The sequence below is a fragment of the Cynocephalus volans genome, chromosome 14, assembly GCF_027409185.1.
Source record: "Cynocephalus volans isolate mCynVol1 chromosome 14, mCynVol1.pri, whole genome shotgun sequence".
Classification (NCBI taxonomy): domain Eukaryota; kingdom Metazoa; phylum Chordata; class Mammalia; order Dermoptera; family Cynocephalidae; genus Cynocephalus; species Cynocephalus volans.
Window position 1 is genome coordinate 87,715,290 of NC_084473.1, and position 16,371 is coordinate 87,731,660.

General features: G+C 48.3%; 2 protein-coding genes across 2 annotated transcripts; both read right to left on the reverse strand.

Annotated features, from left to right (window-relative positions):
* Positions 1 to 882, reverse strand: LOC134362738 (melanoma inhibitory activity protein 2-like; the record flags this gene model as incomplete). The annotated part of the gene is made up of 1 exon (XM_063077949.1): positions 1 to 882. A coding segment is annotated over exon 1 (882 nt), but the record flags the coding sequence as incomplete, so codon positions are not given.
* Positions 883 to 15,489: 14,607 nt separating this feature from the next.
* On the reverse strand, positions 15,490 to 16,371 carry LOC134362737 (melanoma inhibitory activity protein 2-like; the record flags this gene model as incomplete). Its single annotated transcript, XM_063077948.1, has 1 exon — positions 15,490 to 16,371. A coding segment is annotated over exon 1 (882 nt), but the record flags the coding sequence as incomplete, so codon positions are not given.

The window sequence follows — 16,371 nt, forward strand, 5'->3', positions numbered from 1 at the left end:
ATTTTGTGATTCACTCTTCATCTCCAATTCCAAGTCATCAGCCATCATGTCTTCTCCAAGCACAGCAGCCCAGTCTGTCATCTTGAGCAAGCGTTCAGTCAGAGACTTGATGTGATTTTCTTTCTCACTCAGAACTTGTTCTGCGTGGACTCTGGAGTCTTCAAATGTTATTTTCTGTTTATGAAGTTCACTCACTTGTTCTTTCAATACTTCCGCTTCTTGTAAAAGCTGTTTCTGGCTTTCCCGAAGTTGGGAATTTTCATTCAAGGCATCTTTTATTGCCACCTTCAGACGTTCTTCATTCATTTGAAATATTTTGCAGATTAGTTTGGCTTCAGCTACTTGTGACTGGATGGATTTCGATTCATCTTCTAGGGACTGTATCCTTTTTGAAATATCTGCCACCAATTCGTCTTGCTCACAATGTTTAGATTTCTGTTCTTTTAATTCTATTGCTAGAGAGACTATTTCATCCTCAAGTTTAGATTTGGACCTGCTCAGCTTTCCATAGGTTGCCTCCAAGCTTTGTGCTTCTGTTGACTCCTTCTCAAAGCTGGCACCCTTCACAGCTGACTCTAAGCCTTCATACTCCTCTTGAACAACGCTGAGTTTGTCAAGTAGTTTACATTTTTCTTCAATTAGTCCAGAAAGCTTTTCAGCAAGTCTTTTCTCTCTTCCTACATACAGCCGGCTTCTCACCGATCGAACACTTCTCCACAAAAACAAGAGAATCAAAAATGCAGTAAGAGCCACACATGTCACCAGTTCCCATGGAAAACCAGGGCCCGGTCTCAGGTCTTCAGGCCATGCTGCCACAGTCCTGCACAGCTCTCCCAGGACCAGCCCCAAGTACGGCTGAGGGGCAGCCCCGGGCACCTCCATGCCGCCGAGGCTGCTATGGCTGTGGCCGCGGTAGCCACGGCCTGGCCAGGCCACAACCAGCAGCTGAGACAGCTCTGCGTTCTGTTGGGAACGCAAACCGGCCCCGGCGACAGCGGCAGACACGGCACAGCCGGCCGTGCGGGGAGCCGGGGAGCACTGGTGCCCACCGGCCTCAGGCGTCCCCCACGCACACCCTGGTAACCAGGCCCCTTTGTGACGTCACTTCCGCCACGCGGTTCCGAGCCCGCCCCTGCACGAGCCTGTGACACGCGCTGTCCTCGCCACCCCCCACCTCGGCTCGGTTTCCGCCGGGCCACCTCCGGATTTGAATCCATGTTTATAACGTGTGATGATCAAATCTGGGTAATCAGCGTACTCATCACTCAAATAGTTTTCATTTCTTTGTGTTGGGAAAATTTAAAGTCCTCTCTTTTAGCTATTTGAAATTATCTAATAAATGGGTGCTGACTCTAGTCACCTTACAAAGCTATAGATCACTAGAAATGGTGCCTCCTATCGAGCTGTAACTTTGTATCTGTAACCTCTGCCTTTCACCTCCGCCCCCTACCCTTCCCAGCCTCTAGTAACCACTATTCTGTTTTCTACTTCTAGGGGATCAACTTTTCTTTTGGCAATTTTTTAAAGGAAATTTTGTGATTTTAATTTCTTTCAGAAGAGCATCCTTCCTTAGATATCTGCCAAGAACAAAAGTGTTTTCTTTGGACTAACTTTGCCAAAATAGCCATAGAATGTGGCAATGGAAAGAGCCATGAGACACTCTGGGCTTCACCTGGCCCAACTCTCTCTTTATAGGTAATGGAACAAAGGTCTACAGTAAGTACACTACCTGTCCAGGGTTGTTTAGCTATTTAGTGGCAGAAGAGTGTCATATTTCGAGCTCTGCTGAATGTCAGTGAAATGCTCTTTGTTTAAAAAAAAAACTTCACAGAGGAATATTTTATATATCACGTAATCCACCCATTTCAGGTATGCAATTCACTGAGTTCTAGTAAGTTTATCAAGTTGTGCAGCCATCACCACAAATCAGTTTTAGAACATTTTCACCACACCAATAAGATCTCCTGTACCCAGTTATTTTTTCTTTCAAATTTGATTGGTTATGAATATTCATGGGATACAAAGCTGATTGTCACCGTTCATGCCCAAGCTGTGATGGCCAGATTCATACTGACCGCATGCCCGTTACATTTATTGTATCGCATTTAATGACTTTCATATGTTGAACCATCCTTGTATCCCTGGGATGAATCCCACTTCAGGTGCCTGAAACCTCTGCCAAGTTTCCCTTTTTGGTGCCCATCGGAGCTAGCCTGTGCCACTGGTTCCCATGGAAACAGATCCCTGAGACACCTCCTGCCTTGCAGCATGGACAAAGCACTTGCTCGCCCTTTCCTTTTTTTTTTTTTTTAGCCAGCCACTTAGCTACAACTTTCAGGTCCCCAGGGGAATAAAAGGAGGACTGTTCCAGAGGGGAGGCAGCTGCCCAGGTGTCTGGCCCAAGCTTCCAGCCCACCCTGCCCCCTGGGGAAACGGGGGGAAAGCCTCAGGTCAGGGCACAGCTCCCCAGGAGCCCCTTGGCCTTTCAAGGCCAGGACAGCCCTGCTCCTGTGGCTCCCAGCACACTTCCAGGAGCCCGGACGCGCTGAGCGTTTGGAGTCTTCACGGTGGACTTGGGAGGAAGGTGTCTTTATCTCACTCTATGGATGATGACAGGGAGGAGACCCAGAAAAGTAAAAGGGTTTGCCCAAGTCACAGGCTAGAAAGTGACAAAGCCGGGACATAAAGCCTGTTCCTTTCATCCCAAAGCGAGCATGGCGGTCAAGATCCCCCCCAACCGATGATACACCCATGTTTCATACGTCAGCTTGGAGACTTGCTGATCACACTGCCCAAGACAGGCCTGGCCTTCCTTACTGTATGAACTGAAAAGGTAGGACCAGAGAAGCCCACCCCCAAACCAGTGCTGCCCTCTGGAGAGTCACCCTCCCACTGCTCAGAGGCGCTTTCTTTGAAGTTAACAAGCTGTGCAACCAAGGTCAGGACGACTGCCCTGCCCACTGGGCGCCCCCCCCGGCCCTGGGGCCTTGGGAACTTCCCACTGCAGCAGCCAGCCTGGAGGGTTCCCCTCATACAACACAGATGTGAACGTGCCTGCCCCCTGCCATGACCCTCCCCCTGCCACTGGGTCCCTTTCCGGGCATGAGGGAATGGGGATCGAGGACGCCTGAGTAGGCTCCTTGCATCGGCCTCAGCGGTGGCCGTGCTGTGGGCACATGGCCATTAGCAAAGTCCCCAAGAGAGAGTCAGTTTTGCAAGAGTCTTTCGCAGCTATCAGACCCAGAAAAGGGGAGGAAGGCTGCAGGAGTGCTTGCCCTGTTAGCTACGAGCTTGAGCCTGATGGGTTGGAACTGTGGTTTTCCTCCCACGGTGGCAGGAGCCCGAGGCCAGGGCAGTTTGGAAGTGGAAAGGGAAGGAATCATTTCAAGCCTGGATGAAGCCTGCGTTTCCTTATGTTGCAATAACTGAGCACTTCACACTGGAGGCGGCGGTAACGAGACGCGTTAGCTGACCAGGGTCTCTTACTCTCATCCTAGGCAGGGGAGGGGCTTGGCAAGCCCCACCCACAAGTCTTGGGGTCTTCTGGACCTTCCTCATGACCCCCTCCACTCCAGGCCCAAGTTCAAATCCCTCCTACCCAGGACCCCAAGCTGGCAGGTGGAGCCCTTCCGTATCTTTTCCTCAGGCCCTTTCTACTGTTGGGCCTGGCTGAGGGCCAGAGAGAGAGAAATTCCCCCTCAGGGTTTGGGCCCTGCCCCACCAAGAGCCCCTGCCTGTGAGCAAGGCCCCTCTGGGAGGGGGTGCGTCTCACCTTGCACGCGGTGTCCGCTCTTTAAAGAAGCTCAATAAACACCTGTTGCCCCACAAAGCCTCCTCTGGATGCCACAGAACTCGGGGATGTCACCAGGACACTGAGCCAGCACAGCTGTGGAACTGGAAACCACTTACAGCAGCTTTATTTGTGTCCACCTCTGGCCCTTGAAACCTCTTCTGCTGGCCAGTCCTCCCACGGCCAGATGGAAACCTGACAGGCCCAGGCTGCTTCTTGGTAGGGAAATACACGTGGTCTCCACCACTTCACGTCACACAGCACCGCTCGGCTCACGTCCAGGCCCAACGATAAAAAGGGCCTGACGTCATCGTCAAGTCCCTGGCTTTGAAGTGGAGGCCGCTCCCGCAGCTCCGGCCTGGTGGGGTGGGAAGCCTCGGCCGGGCAGCAGGCGTGGTCAGCCCCCAGCTGAACTGTGCTCTGGGTCTGGCGGAGGTTGAAAGCTACACCTCTTTCTCTCATCGGCATCTCCGAGGGTCTTCAGAGCCCGGCCATTGTTCCCACTGTCCCCCTGACTAGGATATTTTGTGTGGGCCTCAGAGAACCAAGGAGCCCCTGACGGGTAGTGGCAGCCCCACCTTCTCTTGGCCTGCGTCTGTTCACTGTCCAGGCTGCCTCCTGGGACTGGGCCTGTGAGATTCCACGCCGACTCTCTCACACGAGGCCCTCACCTGGGCCGTCAGCCCTCTCCTCAGCTCCGCCGTCAAAGCAGCCAGCCTGTCTCTTGCCCTCTAGACTTTGGGGTGGGGGTGGGGGTGAGGCATCAGTCCACTGGATTTCTCCACCTGCGGAGGACACCTCAAAGCCTAAAGCCCTCTTCCTCTGGCTTGATGTGAAGGAGGGCATCTCATCTCACCCTCTGGTCTCAGCTCACCTCCCTGAAATCCCCTCCTCTAACCTCAACACCTGACTCCTTGGTACCCTTGGTGTGGGTGAGGGTTCAGGCCATCTCTTCTCTAAATGCGGCATCAATGTGGGCAGAGGTCAGGGGCTGGGCGGGGTCATCTCACTGCCGGCCTCCCTCCCCACATGGTGCTGTGGTCACCAGTGTTTGTAAGAAGGTTGGACGCTAACTGCTCCATGCTTGTCCAGAAAGTGCAAGGAAGGATTTGGGACCATGGAGAAGGGGCCCGTGGTGTGGACCAGGCTGGCTGCCAGCCTCCTGGTTTGGTCCCTGGCATTTAGGCTCAGAGAGACAGGGTGCTAGGAGGTAAGAGGGGAGGCCCAGAGGGTAGGGAGGGACACTGGCCACAACCACCCAGCGCAGGGCCTCAGGCTGACTCCAGAGAACTCAGTTATGTCCTGAAATGCCACCATCGTACGTTGATTCCTTTGGGTAAGTATTGCCTTTGCTATGCAGCCCACATCCAGTCTCTGCATCCTAGTTTCTCAGCCATCAGGTAGATAAGCAACAAGTCCTGTCTCTCGGTTGATCCTTGTAAAGCGTTTAACACGGTTCCTGGTTGATACTCATAGCTCGATAAATAAATGTTAACTCACACTGCTTGTCCCTTCGGGTAGCATGGGCAGGCTCTCGCCCACCAGGCGACCCTCCCTTAGCACAACTCGGCCAGCTGGAGCTACCCTGGCCAGTCACCTGAGACCTCGGATGCCTTGGCCCATCTGGCATTTCTTTGGCAGAATCTTCCATGGGGCATTTTGCTGGGTGGCAAGGCTGGAGCGTCTGGCACAACTCCCAGGGTCCCCAGTCTGTCACTTCTCCTGCCACAGAGACAGCAAGGACACTTGGTTCAAATCTCCTTGGAGACAGGGCCTGCTCCCACACACCCACAGGGAATGGGGACTGGCAGTGCCACCAGGAGGAAACCTTCAGGGCCACTAGGACCAGGGGACCTGAATCCAAAGTCTGGCGGAGCTTCAACTTATGAGAACTTGAACCAGCCGTGTAACTTCCTGGAACTTCATCTGCTCAACCACAGATGATAATTCACCCCCTTCAGAGACGTCTGAGATTGTGACCTTGAAGGGGCTCTGCTTCACATATACAGTAGCATTAGCATTGTAGAATTCCAGGATTTTAAAACCAGAGAAAGAGGCAATCTATTTTTCTCTGTGGCTATTTCTGTTTCTTTATCCACTGCCGAGTGCCACCCCCTCCCCAGGTGACCAGTGCCCACAGTGATGCTCTCCAAACGAACCTCCTTTGTAAAGCCAGTGTTCAATTGGCTGGGCCAATGTTCCTGGATACTAAATTCCAAAAGTGGCAGCCTTTTCCCATTCACAGGTGGGGAAGATCAAAGTCAATTTTTTAGGACCACTATTTCTGACAATGATGGACCAGATCACTTGGACCAAATTCCTAGCTGAGGACAACTTAAAAAGCTGCTCAAATGTGTGTGTGTGTGTGTGTGTGTGTGTGTGTGTGTGTGTGTGTGTGTGTGTGTGTGTGTGTGTATGTGTTTGTGTGTATACACATACATTCATTCTGAGCAGCTTTTTAAGTGACATATATTTATTTTTTTAAAGTATATATATACATATATTTATATACATATATATATATACACATATATATATATATATATATTTAAGTCTGACTGAGGGTATCAGGAAGCAAACAGGGCAGTGAGGAATCACAGGCCAAGATCTGCGAAAGAAGGAAACCCAGAAACATGTGCCTGGCTTCTGGGGCTACTTTCTCCCTAGAGGGTCTGCTGATTCCCGAAGACACTGTAAAGATGCTGAGCAGGGCTTTCAGCAACTTGTGGGGCTAAAAACTAGGTCCACCAAGAGGAGGGTGTGCCTGGCAAATCTTTCATGCTTTGTGTTTGGACCCCAGAGGGCTTCGCCCTAGGAGTATGAATGAATCAGAGGTAGATCAGCCCTCAAGGCACTGCGAATCATCTCATTTCCTGCAAGTGGATTAAAGTGATCCTAGTGTGCTAGATCCTAAGCACCTGCTGCATGTAAACATAATCCTCACAGAGGAAGATAAGTTCATCCTAGGCCTCAAGTTATTTCTCCAGGTTTTCCGATACAATACGTGGTACTCAATCAAAAATAACCAGGTATGTGAGGAGAAGAGACAGAACTAATAAACATAACCAAGAGAAACAACAGACACTAGAAACAGATTCATGGGGACTCCATAGAAGGGAGTTACTGAACTTTAAAATAACTATGTTTAATATGCTCAAATATATAAAAGATGAGATAGGCAACTTTGATAGAGAACTGGAAATGATTTTTTTAGTTGTTTCTTTTTCATTCGTTTTAATCTCATCAATTGCAATTTAAAATGCCGGGCGCTACTTTCCCTGCACAGGGCAACAGATGAGTAACAAGCAAAGAAACCCCTGGGAAAAGACAAAAGGAGGCAAGTGTTTTGCATTCAAGGACACTCGTCTGAGAATGTGCTTGCAGCAGTGACAATACATTGCATGTGCACCATTTCTAATCCTAGTAGAAAATCTGTTACTGGCTTATAAGGTGCAATTAAACATAGACACTCCCTGAGACCCAGCAGACCAGAATCTTAAAGTGCTTTCTGCCTTTGAACAAGAACCCATCTCCCTCTTCCCTTGTGCCCACCCAGACCCAGCTCTGTCCCTGGCCCAGACAGCGATGGCACAGATTATAGCTCCCATCAGCCGAGCGTTTGTTCTCTGCCAGGCCCCTGCCAAGGACTTCCCATGCTTTGTCACAACCTATAGCAGGCTATGACTATTCTCCCCCTCTTATAAATGAAGAAGCTGAGGTTTAGGGAACCCACATAACACGTTCAAGGTGCCCCAGCTAACAAGCGTCACAGCCAGGCTGTGAATCCAGGTCTGCCTGCTCCTGGCGGCATGCTCCCAGGTGGGCCCCACTCCCCATCTGCTGGTTGCTGGAATAATCCCTGGATGCCTAGAGTCAGAGGAGGCCTTGGAATTCTCCTCTCCACAAACACTCATTAAGACCAACTGTGTACAGGGCCCCAGGCTGGGAGACCTGGTTTCAAGGACCCAAGGCCAAGGCTTAGGGCAGTGAGAAGACTTTAATGGATCTGAGGTCTCGCTTCTCTTCCTCTTCTTCACTTCCGGAACTCAGGGTCCAGTATGCAGGGATGACACAGAGATAGGCTAGGGAGGACCCTAGGCCACATGCACAGGATAGAGAGAATAGTGCAAAATCCTGTTCTGGCCACCAGATCCCTCCTGAGAAAGCTGGGTAGGGGCCACTATGGCCCAGGTCCCGAGTCCTTCCCTTGGGAGCCAGTGGCCAGAGAGGAGCTGAGGGCCAGCACTACCGTTTCTAACCCGAGTACAGGCAGACAGGAAGGCTCAGCCTTCAGACAGGCCTTCCTCACCCCACCGGGGGCCAACAAATCCACACTGGGGCTTGTGGAGGGTCCACGCCTTGGGGCAGTGAAGGGCTGGGGCCATGAGACAGAGCCCGCAGCCAGCCCAGACATGGGCCATGGTGGCCTCTGCCTGCTTGGTGGCTTTACCTGATTAGTTTGGTTGGGCAGGAGGGGTCCCTGGGGGCCAGCAAGGTAGCATTGGGGATGAGGTAAAGAGGAGACAAGGGAGAAAAGGACTTCCAGGGAGGGAGAAAGCAAAGGGCTGGGGAGGGTATAGGAGAGAAATTGTAGCCAGTCGGGGGCTGGATGAGGACGGGAGCAACGAGCTTGGAGAGGGGCAGAGGGAGGCGGGAACAGGGGCAGGGCAGATGGGGACAGAGCAGGGTCGGACAGGGCCTCTGTCCCACCCAAGGGAGCCCAAGCTCTTCCTCGTGCGGATGCATCGCACAAGGAGGGTAAGCGGTGGACACCTAGAGGAACCTGTTGGCCCTGCAGCACAACAGAAGTATGGTTTTGAGAATGAATGAAGGGTGGGTGGGGCATGAGTGGAAAGGGGGTGAGAAGGGAATGGGCAAGATGGGGCCAGGTAAGGTGAAGTCAGGGGACGATCCAGGCCTGGACGCCAGCCTGGGCTCTGAGGCAAGAGCTACAGAAATCCTCAGGCTGAGTCAGGGGAGGACAGACAGCCCCAGGGTTCACCTTGCCCTGTTATGGATTAAAAACAAAGCAGGTGAGGCGGAGGGAGGAGAGAGCTGGGCTCCACCTGCCAGTGCCACTGCTGGGCGGGCTGCTCACAGAACCCAGACCCCGCAAGGTCCCCAAACCTGCCTGCCCTCCTGGGCCCTGAAAACCCCCAATCCCAGCCCTCTCCCTCCCCACCCCCTCAATGTCCCAGCCCCGAGGAATTACGAAGGTGGGAAACTCACCCAATGGACCCTACAGCTTCACGGAGGCGACCCGGGGGATGTGGAAGAGCTGAGTCTCCTCAGAGCTGGTGGAGCTGCAACATCACAGGACAAAAGTCAGTGAGCCTATGGCACAGACTCTCAGCCCCAACACAGGAACAAACCCGGAGCCCTGATGCTCCCACCTCAGAAGCCCCCCAGGGGACAGGGATGTTCTGCAGCAAGAAGGACTGGGGCAGACATGTGGGAGAACTTCCTGGCCCTGGAGCTCCTCAGAGTGTGTGGCTCTTCAGGGCGAGGCCATGAGCCTCCTCTGCCTGGAGGAGGGGCTGTGGCAGGGGGCCGGGCCCGGTGGCTGGAAGGACACCTTCCCAGGCCCCGATGCTCCCCGCAGCCCTGGCAGCTCTGGAGCCTGATGGTGGCGATGGTTGCACAAGAGTGTGACTGTAAATACACACTTAGGAATGCTTAAGATGGCACATTTTATGTTACATGTATTTTACCATAATTTTTTAAAAAGTGGTTGGAAGAGGGAACACTTGAGGAAACTTTCAAGTTTTCCATATTATTTGACTCTTCACATGAGAACGTGTTCATGGAACCCTTGCATGTGTAAATAAGACAAAGGGGAAAACTAATCATATAAAAAAAAAAAAGAAGAGAAATTTGCATGGCTCCCGGGAAGGAAAGGGAGGGAAGGAGGAGAGAGGGGAGAGAGGGCATCAGCCGGGAGCGGCACCTGAAAGTCAGAGAAGGGAGCCTTATGGAACGGCAGGAGAGGGTTCTGGAGAGAAAGGAACACCTAGAGGGGCTTTTTAAGTTGTCTGGCCGAGGACGTGTGCCTCTATACAAGAGCAAAGCCACTGCCAGCCAGTCCCTCAGGACAGCGATTCGCTTTGCCAATGAACATGCTCAAAAAATATTTGAAAAGCTTATCTTATTTAAGATATTGCTTATCGATCTTCCCTGAAAATCCCAGTGAGGAGCCTCAAGTTGCCCACAACCCTCCTCCTGTTACGACGAACACCACACCATCCATCATATGCACAAGAGGGCAGGGATGGCCCTCTGCAACCCAGGGCGTCCCCAGAGGCTGGGGGATTCTGTAACAGAGTGAAGAGTGAGGACGCAGCCTGGAAAGCTAGTCCTGGGGAGAGAGTGGAAGCTGCTCCTCAGAAGGGGAACCTGGGCTGTGCCCACATGGCTCTGAGAGGCTGACGGCCAGCATCCTAGGGATGACCCCCGCTCTGAGGAGCGCGGCCGTTGTGCACACAGGAAATGGCACAACCTCGTTTCTTTTGAAAGAGAACTGTTTCCTGGGCTCTTATGTCCTGGGAGTGCCTGACCCTGTCCAGGCTGCCCACTGTACACACACAGCACTCAGGGAACAGCACCACCACAAGCCGCAGCCCCCCACAACACCGACCTTAACTTCAAAGGCCTGTCGGGGGTGGAGATGGGGACGAGCCACAAGGACGCCTAATGTTGCCTCAGTGAATCAGTGAATAGAGCCGTTTTATTTCTGGTCCTCCACGGGGCATTTTATATGAGCAGGATGTTAAAACACCCAGAAATCAAGATCACTATCTTCTAACATGTAATAAGATTAAATCTGGTAGCACCATACGAACTTTCAAATAGATAGGTATCAGAATCTTTAACTATTTGGGGGAAAAAAACATGAGATATTGCCTACGCTATCATTACAACTCTAAAAATATGAAATAAATAAGCAAGAACTAGAAAAAACGGAAAAGTGTCAGGGTAATGGGATTTGGGGATGTTTGTCTTTTTCTTTTTTTTTCTTTTTTTTTTTTTTTTGGTGTTTTTGGTGTCATACCACGACCAGTGTTTGCTGAATGCCTACTCAACAGTTTCTCATTTAAGCTTCACAACAACCCGCAGCAAAGATGTTACCTGCGTTCTATGGATGAGCAAACACGAGCACAGCTAGGGAAAAAGAGATCACTGGAGATAAGTGCAGCAGCGCTGGCTCTCCACCCTGGGCCCGTCTTTCCCTTTGTCCCCACGAAGTGGCGCAATTTACAAGGAGGTGCCCTCTACTGGGCTCAAATCAGTAGTTTGGATATTAGAATCCTGTTCAATATTTTAGATTGCACTTATCCATATCGAAAAGGCAGAGGTTAGACTGGGAAATGCAGGAGCTGACGTGTGTATAAAGGGATGTGAAAAGAACTCAGTATGACTTACAGCAGCAGTTCTCAGACTTGTTGGTCTTATGGACTCTTTGCACTCAAAATTATTGCGGTCCCCAAAGAACTTTTACGTGGGTGAGTTATATCTATTGATATTTATCATATTAAAAATTGTAACAGAAAAATTTTCAAGTATTTATTAATTCCTTTGAAAATAGCACAAATAAATCCCCTAAGTATATCTTATAAAAATAACTGTTTTCCAAAAGAAAACAAAAAACTAGTTAGAAGAGTAACATTATTCTGCATTTGTCAAATCCCTTTAATATCTGAGGGAATAAAGCTAGATGTGGAGCACAAGAGAGTGATGACAAGCTGACACCTGCCAGGGACCTCTTCTTCTGTTTATCTCTGAATCTGCCTGAGAAAAGATCTGTAGATGGTTATGGCCACAGCCTCATTTCCACTTTTCAAATATGGTGCAAGTTTCTTTCTTGGCCAATTCTAATCTGGAAGAATAGAAGGAAGGGAATTGTGGAAAATGTAATTAATTCCCAGCTTAGCTGCAATGACAGAGTACAAACCACCAGAGTGGAATGCCACATATTGTCTTTTTTCTAAGGCATAAATATGACACTTACCAAATTATTTTCTAGATAAGAAGTATCAAAGAATTTTCTAGAGAATTTTCCCCTATTTTACAAAAAAAATGCAAAAAATGAGAAGAAAATCTCATTTATTTAGTTAATGCATACCACCCACATAGGCTCTATAGTGTAGAATGATTTTTTTTTTCTCAAGGATTAAAACTCTTAACGTTACGGTCACATGGAAATCATCCTTAATTTTAACCTAAACATTGCTTGGTGCATATTCTTCAGATATTTCAAGCAAAAATTAGCAGTAATGTATTATTTTTATCATCAGAAAAATGTTAACTGTCAATCATACACACACATGCATAAACATATAATAAACACATCTCCATGTACGAGGGCACTTCAAAAAGCTCAGGGAAGATTCATATTACCTTTCAATGCTATTTTTCCACAAACATTTTGAAGTCCTCAGATACCTGTATATGCAGGATTTCATATGGCTTTCTACCTGTATACAGTGCTCACTGTTTTCTATTCATAAAAAGTTTAAATTAGAACCGTAGAAGCATCACTATGCCCTCCTTACAGGTTTCTTCCTAGATAGTAAAGGACTATGAAACACATAAACACTGGTTAATAATATGCTTCATCTTCTTATCATATCTTCTCACCACAGACTTTTCCATTGCGGTATGTATAGAGGCTTAGATTTCATGTTTTAAGAGCATAAAAATATCCATCGACAGCAAGTTTTTATAAATAGAGGGTCTTGAAGGGTCTTAGATCCACAAATTTTTTTTGGTATCTTAAAAAATGTATTATTTTGTTTAACTGACACCTAACAATTGTACATATTTATGGGGTACATTGTGATTGTTTTACTTAAAAAACTAGCTGATTTTATTATTATTATCAAGACCAAACAAGTCTTTAAATCAATGAAAACTTAATTAAGCATAAAGTTACTTTCACATTTGTCTACAACGACAGTAAATACAGTTCTTGGCAAAAAGACACAGCCCTTGGAGTTTAAAACATCCCCAACTGCAAGATTACCTAAATAAAATTCCCATTATTGTTTATGCAATAGTGGATTAGTTAATCAAATTTAAATAATTATACAATCTAGGATAAAATAAAACGGAAACAATTTACTCATAAAATTCATATGTAAATCATCTTTATTTAAAAACTAGTATCCTGAGAATTATAATTCCATCAAGCTTCAATTTGAGCAAAAAAAGTAGGTAGTTCCTTAAACTGAAAATAAAAGATAAGTCAAAACTATTTATGAAGAGAGACCAAAAATATCATCAGGTTTCTTGCTGTGGTTCTGGATTTCAGGAGCAGACTCATTTGAGAGCGGAATCGACCCTGAAGGGAACTCACCCCTACTTTCAGAAGGTGGGGATGGAGGTTCAAATCCAGCTCTTAGAGGAACATAAGGAGGAAAACCCCTCAGTGAAAAGACATTTCTCATTGCAAATGGAGGTGGTGGCTGGACGGGGAAAACACCTGGTAGAAAATAATTTCGAGGAGCTCCATACATGCTTCCTGGAGGAGGTGGAGGAAAAGGAGGTTCTCTCCTCATGAATGGACCCCTCATATCCACTGGAAACAATGGACCTCTGATTGCAGGAAAAGGTGGAGGAGCAAAGCCAGGGCCAGTTGCTTCACTTTCAGCAGGCACAGATGAATGAGGCACATTTACATTACCAAGGTCGTCTTTGGTATCATTTCTACCGGATTCCGTTTGTGAAGACTTTGGCCCATCCACTTTATCCACAGAAGGCATATTAAAACTTTTGAGTTCTGCTGGTCCAGACGGTCCACCAGGATTAGAATCAAGTCTGTCTTCCCTTTGTGGAAGAAGAGCTGGATCAGAACGTGGTTGGCCTGGTGGAGGGATCACCGTCCTCCGGTGCTGTTCCCGTGGAGGTGACAGGAACCCAGATGGAGGTGGTGGCCGGACAGGGAAAACCCTTGGTAGAAAATAATTTCGAGGAGCTCCATACATGCTTCCTGGAGGAGGTGGAGGAAAAGGAGGTTCTCTTCTCATGAATGGACCCCTCATATCCACTGGAAACAATGGACCTCTGATTGCAGGAAAAGGTGGAGGAGCAAAGCCAGGGCCAGTTGCTTCACTTTCAGCAGGCACAGATGAATGAGGCACATTTACATTACCAAGGTCGTCTTTGGTATCATTTCTACCGGATTCCGTTTGTGAAGACTTTGGCCCATCCACTTTATCCACAGAAGGCATATTAAAACTTCTGAGATCTGCTGGTCCAGACGGTCCACCAGGATTAGAATCGAATCCGTCTTGACTTCGTGGAAGAAGAGCTGGATCAGAACATGGTTGGCCTGGTGGAGGGATCACCGTCCTCCGGTGCTGTTCCCGTGGAGGTGACAGGAACCCAGATGGAGGTGGTGGCCGGACAGGGAAAACCCTTGGTAGAAAATAATTTCGAGGAGCTCCATACATGCTTCCTGGAGGAGGTGGAGGAAAAGGAGGTTCTCTTCTCATGAATGGACCCCTCATATCCACTGGAAACAATGGACCTCTGATTGCAGGAAAAGGTGGAGGAGCAAAGCCAGGGCCAGTTGCTTCACTTTCAGCAGGTCCAGATGAATGAGGCACATTTACATTACCAAGGTCGTCTTTGGTATCATTTCTACTGGATTCCGTTTGTGAAGACTGTGGCCCATCCACTTTATCCACAGAAGGCATATTAAAACTTTTGAGTTCTGCTGGTCCAGACGGTCCACCAGGATTAGAATCAAGTCTGTCTTCCCTTTGTGGAAGAAGAGCTGGATCAGAACATGGGTGGCCTGGTGGAGGGATCACCATCCTCTGGTGCTGTTCCCATGGAGGTGACAGGAACGCAGAAGGTGCTCCATGAGAATCGGTTAACCTATCACAGCCCGATTCTCCTCTTTCATTGGTCATCTGATGGTCCAGAGTATTCTCTGGGCCTCTTGAGCCTCTTCCTCCTCCTCGCCCTGGAGTCAAAGGTGCGAGTCCGAGTGGAGAGAGAAAAGCTCTCGTTTCGGATGAAGGTCGACCCACTGGTGAGGCACCACATGGGGAATGCTCTCCGCCAAATGCTGTATTTGGAACATCAAGTGCAGAAGGATCTTTTTTGAAAAGTTCAAATTTAAACTCTTTTTCAGCTAATTTTTCTCTCTTGTAAACATTTACTTTCCTTAAATACCTGAGGTGTCTTTCAGCAGTCTCAGCTGCCACCCAGCTGCCATGCGCTTCTTTCTCATAGGCCGTCAACTGCCCTTGATAAGAACGAACGCTTCTCTCCAATTCTCCTTCCACATCTCCGGCTCGCCTTCTGTAGGTCTCCAGTTCCTCAGCCGCATGGCTCATCTTCTCTTCTACTTTGGAAAGTTCCTCCTCCTTCTCTAACCGGTCCTTTTCCTCTACTATTAATTTCCTGTGGAGTTTCATTCCATTTTCTTGATACAGTTCAGTCATTACTTGAAGTTTCTGCCGAAGCTTCTGATTTTCACTTTCCAACTGTGTGTTTTCTGACTGTAAAGATGCTCGTTCAGTCTGGAGATCTGTAATATGCTCTGTAAGCTCTTCCTTTCTTTTATCTACTTCAGACAACTGAGTGTAAATTTGGTTTCTTTCTCCTTCTAGGGTTTTGAAAGAAGCATGTAACCTAGCAGCGTGAATCAGTTTCTTCAAAGCTCCTTCTGGTGGATCATCTAAGCGAGCACCATTTTGTGATTCACTCTTCATCTCCAATTCCAAGTCATCAGCCATCATGTCTTCTCCAAGCACAGCAGCCCAGTCTTTCATCTTGAGCAAGCGTTCAGTCAGAGACTTGATGTGATTTTCTTTCTCACTCAGAACTTGTTCTGCGTGGACTCTGGAGTCTTCAAATGTTATTTTCTGTTTATGAAGTTCACTCACTTGTTCTTTCAATACTTCCGCTTCTTGTAAAAGCTGTTTCTGGCTTTCCCGAAGTTGGGAATTTTCATTCAAGGCATCTTTTATTGCCACCTTCAGACGTTCTTCATTCATTTGAAATATTTTGCAGATTAGTTTGGCTTCAGCTACTTGTGACTGGATGGATTTCGATTCATCTTCTAGGGACTGTATCCTTTTTGAAATATCTGCCACCAATTCGTCTTGCTCACAATGTTTAGATTTCTGTTCTTTTAATTCTATTGCTAGAGAGACTATTTCATCCTCAAGTTTAGATTTGGACCTGCTCAGCTTTCCATAGGTTGCCTCCAAGCTTTGTGCTTCTGTTGACTCCTTCTCAAAGCTGGCACCCTTCACAGCTGACTCTAAGCCTTCATACTCCTCTTGAACAACGCTGAGTTTGTCAAGTAGTTTACATTTTTCTTCAATTAGTCCAGAAAGCTTTTCAGCAAGTCTTTTCTCTCTTCCTACATACAGCCGGCTTCTCACCGATCGAACACTTCTCCACAAAAACAAGAGAATCAAAAATGCAGTAAGAGCCACACATGTCACCAGTTCCCATGGAAAACCAGGGCCCGGTCTCAGGTCTTCAGGCCATGCTGCCACAGTCCTGCACAGCTCTCCCAGGACCAGCCCCAAGTACGGCTGAGGGGCAGCCCCGGGCACCTCCAT